Consider the following 8,187-nt stretch of genomic DNA (forward strand, 5'->3'; position numbering starts at 1 on the left):
TTCATTCTAAATTTAAGGAGGAGTTTCATGATCTTATGGTGGAGCTCAGAGTGGAGAAAGTGACTGAGTACTACCTCAATTATACTCTATAGAAAACATTATAACAAGTATATAGATATACACATACAGCATGTCCCAGAAGTCTTAGTGTAATTTTAAGCTATCCAAAAAAATAAAGAAATAAAGCTGCACTAAGACTTTTTGGACTTCCTGTACATAATCATATACCTAGAGATATGTAAAGACAGTCTAAAAGCTGAGAGGGGTATCATCAAGGAAATGTAAAATTGAAAAAGAAAGTAGACTATTCATGGAATACTATATGGATGCCTAAAAACCATACTGGCATCCACAAAATATATTTAAAAGATCAAACAAAGGCTTCCAATGTGTTTAGTGATTCTTCTATGGAGACTCTATGAAAGTAAAATTTTCAAAATAATCACTCAGAATAAGAAGACATTGACTGGATTGTGAGAGTTGGAATAACACCCCCTGCTATTGGCTAAAATGACAAAAAAGGAAAATAATAAATGTTGGAGAAGCTGTGGGAGGAACATTTTGTGAGCTCTGGCCTGAGGACATAGCCATGTGGCGTTGGCATCGGGAAGTGACGTTTGCTTGTGGGTACTGTTGATCAAAGCTATCAGCCAATTAGCTTGGAGCTGTGTGTGTATGTATGGCCCTTTTTCCTGTTTCAAAAGAGGCTTCTGGGATGAAGAAGGGGCGAAGGGCTCCCTTTTGCCCAGGACCTCAGTTGGAGTGGAGCTGAGATGCTGGCTCCCTGAGATAGATAGATGAAGGAATCTTGGCCTCTTTCTCTCTCCTCATCAAATTCTTATGCTCCTTAATAAACCATTCAATAGATTTTTATACAGTATAGCTAGAACTTTAGCCCCTTACAGGATGCCGTCATCACTTCCTGTCTAGGTGCATACCATTGGACTTCTCCATCCCCTATGCCAGGTCCCTTCCCTTCACCCTTTTTATGTGTTATCTTCCCCCATTAGATTATAAGCTCTTTGAAGGCAAGGATTGTATTTTTCATATTTATATCCCCAGTGCTTAGTTCAGTGCCTGGCACATAGCAGGCAATTAATTAAAGTTTGTTGACTGACTTGAAAGATAAAACCACATTGATGCTGAGGTTATAGATCCATTTAGGAATTCAATTAAATTAATTAAAATTATTACTAAAGGTCAGAGAATGTCTGTTGTTATAAACTCCAATCCCAGGAGATTCAAAGAACATCTATTTTGATTATGTTTCATGCTGCCAATGAATCATCAAGTACTTTATTGAATGCCTACTGTATGCCAGGTATCATGCTAGTGCTGGGCATACAAAGATGAAAGGAACCAAAAAAGTCCCTATCCTTAGACTTATAATCTATTGGGGAAGAAAATATGTACATATAAATATATATACAAAATATGTATGAAATACATATAAAAATAGGGTATCAGGAAATATATCATGTACAGAAGAGTATATAAGCTAATCTTTGAAGGAAAACTATAAGAGTAGTGAGGACAGGGTGTGTATCAGGCATGTGAGACCCCTCCTGTACAATGACATAGATAAAGGAGATGCACTGTTGCATGTGAAGAACAGCAAGAATGATAATTTGGGTAGACCACAGAATGAATGAAAGGGAATACTGTACAATAAGGTTCAAAAAATGAGTTGGAGGGAGCAGCTAGGTGATGCAGTGGATAAAGAACCGGCCCTGGGTTCAGGAGGACCTGAGTTCAAATTCGGCCTCAGATACCTAACACTTACTAGCTGTGTGACCCTGGGCAAGTCACTTAACCCTCATTGCCCCCCTCCAAAAAAAAGAGAGTTGGAACCATGTTGAGAAGGGCCTTAAATGCCAAAAAATGGAGTTCAAAATTGAATCTAGATGTTATAATTAGCCACTGGACTTTATTAAGTAGTAGAATGACATGGTCAGACGAATGCATTGGGAAAAGCTTTGGGGAGGTCTAGTGGAGAGGAGACTTGAACTAGAGTGATCAATTAGGAAGCTATCATAATAATCTATGTGAAAGTCAATGTGGGCCTAGTCTAGGGTACCATTGAGAACAGGAGAGAGGAGAGAGGTAAGAGATATTACAGAGGTAGAATCAATAATACTTTGCAACTTATTGGTTACATGGTGTACAGGACAGTGAGGAGTTAAGTATGACTATAATGCTGGGAGCAAGCTGCTGGTGATATAGAAGTAAAAATTAGCATTCTTAATATTTTAGTAATACTAATTTTAAAATTTTCTCTGCCCCACATTCCTTAAAGGCAATAAAAATTCATCTCTTTCTGAACATGATTAAGAAAGGCTCATAGGCAAGCTATATTTGTCCTCTATATTTCTCTAGCACCAAACTGGTATCTCCATTATAGCTACCCAGTTTCATAGGTGTTTAACGATGATGTACAACTCATTTAAACTATATTTAGTTTAAACACTGAAACTCTCAGTGCTGGAATCCCAATTAATTACTGAGGGCATCTGCTCAGATAAAAATCTGCTGATAGGACCATGACTCACTGATAGTCAATTTGTCTTTACCTTTACTGCCCTTTCTTTCACTAAGCAAAGACTCTATGTGGAAGAATGACCCAGATTTATAGCTGGATAATTCAGTACCATATAAAATTAGCTGAATCCCAAGGAGGATTTGCCTGAGAACAATAATAGCCAGGCATTTCTCATGAATATTTTTGGGACAAAACTGGGGGCAGGTTATGCTGAGAATGATGCAGTAAAAGTGTGTATGAGCACATACAATTTAAACTTGCTAAACTCTTGTGACCATCTCTCATTTCAAATGTGATGATTGTTTTTAAATTTTTCACAAAATGAGACATGTAGGTGGCATAACATACACAACACTGGACTTGGGAGTCAGGAAACCCTAAGATTGAATCCTGTCCCAGATACCTACTACCTGTTTAACCCTGAATAAATTACTTAAAGTCTCTCAGACTCAGTTTCCTTGTCTCTCAAATGGGGATAGTAATACCAGCTACCTCACAGGGTTGAGATGATGAAATGATTTCACATACATAAAATGCTTTACGAACCTTAAAGCACTATATCTATGCTAGTAATTTTTATTAATAAATGGCAATTACAATAGATTCAGTTAGTTTGCTATAATACATACATTTATATTACGACCTATCTAAGGCAAGGAACAATTGGTAACAAAAGTTCATTTATTGTCAAAATAATATAATTTAAGATAATTATTTGATCAACAAAGTTTGGCTCCTAGGGTTTTAATGTTGCCTTGAAAATGATAATTTAACTAAAAGTTAACTACAAATGTGAAAGCAGGAGAGCATACACACACACACAGACAACGACCACCATGTGCTCTGCTGGGAACAGCATGGAAATGCCATGATTAGTGGGACCTCAAACAAAGACTCAAATCACATCCTGCTTTGTTTTCTCCCTCTCTATAAAGGAAATTCCCCTCCCTCAGAGGTCTCTGTTCAAGTCAATGTGAAACATGAAACAGTAAGTATCTTGTTGATGGAATTTAAAGGACTTCTTTTCCTCTTGAATTATTTGGATTTGCTTAATTCACAGGACAAACAACTTTAAAACACAAACATAAGATTCTAGCTCTAGAGTCTAAAAGAATCTCAGAGGCCACATGGTTCACCTCCTCATTTTACAGTGGAGGAATATGATATTGAGGGCAGTGTCCTAGGTTACATAAGTAGTAAAAGTCAGAGACAGGATTTGAACCCAAGTCCTCTGATTCTTTCCTCATTTATAAAGCAGTCAGGTTGGGCTAGAATACAGTAGATAGAGAGCTGGAACTGAAGTCAGGAAGAACTGAGTTTAAAACTAGTCTAAATCATTCACTAGTTGAGTGATCTTGAGCAAATAGCTTAATCTCTGCCTCAGTTTCCTTATCTGTAAAATGGAGATAATAATAGTGTTTACTCCCCCCCACCAAGAGTTATCATGAGGACAAAATTAAATAATGTTTAAGAAGAGCTTTGTGAATATTAAACTGCTGGCTATTATTGCTGTTGTTACCTAAAGTAACTTCTAGCTCTTGCCATATGATCTTTCTTTATTTTTCCTATGATTCCAAAATTAGTGTTCTTCCAACAATGCCATGTTAATTCAATCCAAAAGGCATTTATTAAATAGTATATACTATGTGTGTGACAGTATAATAAATGTTAGAGGTCACAATTTTGGCATATCTCTTTGAAATTATGGATATTTGTATATACACAGAAAAAATTCGACAACTGTGGCTATCGGTGAAGAAATATTATATTAAAAGATATCAAAACTTAGATATATCAATATCTCCTTGCATTTATATGTATAAATGTCTGAATGTCTCTCAGATAAACCTCAGTTCCCTCATCTGGAGAATGGGCAAAATAACACTTTAGGTACCTCACAAGATATTTCTGAGGAAAGCATGTAAACTTATACTATCAGAGGGACTTATGAAAAATGCAGTCCATCTACAGAGAAAGAACTGATGGTATCTGAATACAGATTGAAGTATAATTTTTTTGTTACTTCTAATATGGAAATGTTTGGCATGACTGCACATATATAACATATTGAATTGCTTGAGTCCTTAAGGAGGGCTGAGGAGGGAGGGAGGAAGGGAGGGAGGGAGGAAGGGAGGAAGAGAATTTGGAACGCGAAGTTTTTAAAAATCAATGTGAAAATTTCTGTTTACATGTAACTTGGGGGAAATTCTAAATAAATAAAAAAATATTTAAAGAAGAAATTAAAAAAGGAAAAAGAAACATACCAAATAAGTTATCATCATCATTAATGTCCTTAGCAAGGTAATAACTTCCTCTAAACTCTGTAGGAGTCTCTTTATATTTCTGTTGTACAGGATAATCCTCTCAGGCTAAGGCAGACAGTGAAATTTCCAGAGGGCTCCTGTTTGGTGAAAAATACTGACTGGTCTGGGCCCTCTAGCTAGGAAACACCAGCATGTGCAAATCATAGGATATGAAACAAAAAAGGTCACTAGAGGTCATCTAGTTTAACTCTCATGTTTTACATATGAAGAAAAGGAGATGAAGATGAATGACCAGTCCAGGTATACATGAGCTGAATGTAGAGGAACAAGGACTCAAACCCAGATTCCCTGACTACAAGTCCAGGTTTCTTTCTTCCAGACCATATTTGTCTTTCCTACTTTGATTTCAAATGCAACTTTTATTAAGAGGCAGTAAGAATTAACAAATAGAAACTATTACAACGTGAACATCTATTTCAGTTGAACCTACTAGGAAACTTGACCCTGATTTATGGATTTGACAACTCTTTCCTATTTCGGGAAATAGCTCCAGGCTCCTTGAGTATAAGAGACATGCTAATTTGCATATATCACTAACCCTCTGCCAAACTCTCAAGGATTGTCAGCGCCACCTGTTCTCACAGGAAGTGACACCATCAGTCGCATCAGCTTTAACTGTGTGGGCTACTCCTGTTAGAGCTCACAAACATTGCCTACGTCAGTATTCACACAGTTATGTAGCCAACACCCCCTTAACTTGGGTCCTAGATGACAAAAAAAAATCTAAGATGCTCTCTCTGTGGGTTCATTAAGACACTGAAATAACACCTCTGGTGAGGCATTGAATTTATCACTTGAATTTATCTTGTTACATGGAAACCTAAGGTGAACCAGGAACACCCTAATCAACATTCTCCCTAAGATGTTATATTGGGTATAAAAGTGAATTTAATTATGCTAGCATGAGTTGTTGACCCCCCCCCCTCATACTTTATCTCAAGAAACAGTGAAATAGTTTAGGTCACAACAGTACAAGATTTAAACATATACACTGTAGACTTGGGACAGCTATCCCTCCTTTGGGAATACCAAAAGGCAATAGAATGCCTAAAGTTAGGAAGCCAAATTACAAATGTCACCATCATGTATTTAGGAAGGGTGTTAAGATATTAATGCAGAACTCTTCCAAAGCCTACATTAAGAGAAGCAGGAATAAGATGAAGCATCTCTTTCTGTGATAGGGAGAGGGGGGAGATGAGGGCAAGAGCAGAAAGGCAGTAAGAGACATGAATCTCCTCTAGCAACCCTATCTTTGCTTGCATCTCCACAGCTCTCTTTTGTTGGAAGCTGTGGAGATCTACTCTCAAACCTTCCCCTCTGTCTTTCTGCACTCCTCTTCCCAAGACCTAACCCCTTCCCTTACCTGGGGTGTATGTCCACGAGCAATACCAGGGTCTGCATGGTGATCACATCAATGCGTTTACAGTGGAATCGGGCCACTTTGAGCACCTTGAGGTACGTGAAACACAGCACGACAAAGGAGAGGAGGAAGCTGAGGGCGTGGAAAACCCCAGTGAAAACACTAAAAGGGATCCGCTCCTCGTGCCTCTTATTGTACAGGGTGCAGGAGGCATAGAGGTGATGGAAACCCAGCCAGGAGAGAGAGAGCGCGGCAATGGGGAAGGAGATGGAGTGCAACCACGTGTAGCCTACTATGAGGGCAGCGTCCTTGTAGCGCATCTTGGAGTGGTAGCTCAGAGGGAAGACCACGGCGACCCAGCGGTCTATGCTGAGGGCAGCCATGCTCAGCATAGAGTTAGTGGTCAGGAAGGTTTCTAAGAAGCCCACGATGTGACAGAGTCTGTCTCCTCCTGGTTGCTGTTTATTAAGCATCCCGGCCAAGGTCAAGGGCATATTGACCACGGTCATCAACAAGTTGCAGCAGGTCAAGTTAAGGATGAAGAGCCCCGGCACTTGCTTGCGGATGTCAGGGCTGTAGAGGAAGCAGATCAGCACCACCACGTTGGACAGCAGCGAGACAGCAATCATTCCCACCAGCAGGCAAGCCAAGCTCACGTCCCAAGAGTTCATGGTGCGGCCCTTCAGAGGAGGGACCTGTGGGCAAAAGGCACACCTTCCGGACGTCTGAGGAGCATAGTGCGAGGAGAGCTCATCTCCTCACCCCCGGCAGCACTTCTGCCCGGCTTCCCTCTCCTCTTCTAGTAGTCGCTGCCTTGGCTAGAGCCATCTTCCCTTTCCTTCCCTTCTCGGACAGAGCAGCAATTTTGGACCCTGCCTCTGCTCCCTTCTCCACCTGAGATACTGTTCACAGAAGTTGCCCCGGAGCTTTGGGGTCAGTGACCATTTCACTAGGCAAGGGGAGGCAGGAACAAGGCAGCCCTGCCTGTGAGCAAGACTGTACAGTGCAGCCCTGGACCGGGTGGGTCCAGAGAACGCAGGTATTCTGAGAAGAAGCTCTCCTGAGATCCCTTATCAGCTGGCGCGCAGGTCTCCTCACTCTTCTTCCGCTCCCCTCCTCCCTCCCTTTCCCTCCCCTCCCCTCATCCCACTCTCTCTCTCTCTCTCTCTCTCTCTCTCTCTCTCTCTCTCTCTCTCTCTCTCTCTCTCTCTCTCCCTCCCTCCCTCCCTCTCTTCCCCCTCCCTCTCTAGGCTTTTTTCTTATCTGGCTTCTTAAGATAACTGATCAGACAACCTCCCCAAACACACAGGCTCCCCCCCCCCCCCCCGCGCGCGCGCGCGCGCACACACACACACACACACACACACTAGCAGCTCAGTGCAGAGTGATTGATTGGCTGCCTTTTCCCTTCGCTTCCCCCCACCCAGCTCCCCAGCCCCCACCTTTTACCAAAGAAAACTCTCAGTGAGGATGGTGTCCTCAAAAGTAATGGAAAGGGCTGAATGAAATGATTTAGCAATCTCATGCACCCTCTAGGGTGGACTGTCTCAGTTCCCACTCACCCCAGCCATCAGACTTTCCCCACAGCTGTTGCACACTTGCTGACAGTTTCTGCCAAGGCTCTTCCTTCTCTTTCTGAGCTGAGCTGGGGAGAGCAAACCTCAGGTTCTTTAATGGATGACTTGCTTAGAGAGGGCAGGATTCCAGAGACTCCTTATCCTCACTGGCAAAAAATAAAAAAATTAAAAATCTGGCCATTCATTCTCTAGGGAGCAGTATTCAGGCTACCCACTACTCAGATGAACTCAAATAATCCTGCTCTTTGGAAACCTAGGTCAAAAGGAGGGGAATTGTGCATATATGTGTGTTGGGGGTGGGGCTACACAATTCTGCAAGTGTGAAATGCTTTTGATCTGAAATCTTAATTATTGCCTTGGCTCTGGGCAAGAATACAATTCTAAAAC

General features: G+C 41.1%; 1 protein-coding gene across 1 annotated transcript in view; it reads right to left on the bottom strand.

The window, feature by feature from the left end:
- The window catches only part of GPR26 (G protein-coupled receptor 26), a 42,590-nt gene extending 35,259 nt beyond the window's left edge, over nt 1-7,331 (bottom strand). Inside the window, exon 1 of the mRNA XM_043985402.1 lies at nt 6,227-7,331. Coding sequence (XP_043841337.1) covers nt 6,227-6,894 — 668 coding nt within the window. The 5' untranslated portion in view covers nt 6,895-7,331. The remainder of the gene's footprint in view (nt 1-6,226) is intronic.
- Nucleotides 7,332-8,187: the final 856 nt, after the last annotated feature.

This window comes from Dromiciops gliroides, chromosome 2 (genome assembly GCF_019393635.1).
Source record: "Dromiciops gliroides isolate mDroGli1 chromosome 2, mDroGli1.pri, whole genome shotgun sequence".
Taxonomy (NCBI): domain Eukaryota; kingdom Metazoa; phylum Chordata; class Mammalia; order Microbiotheria; family Microbiotheriidae; genus Dromiciops; species Dromiciops gliroides.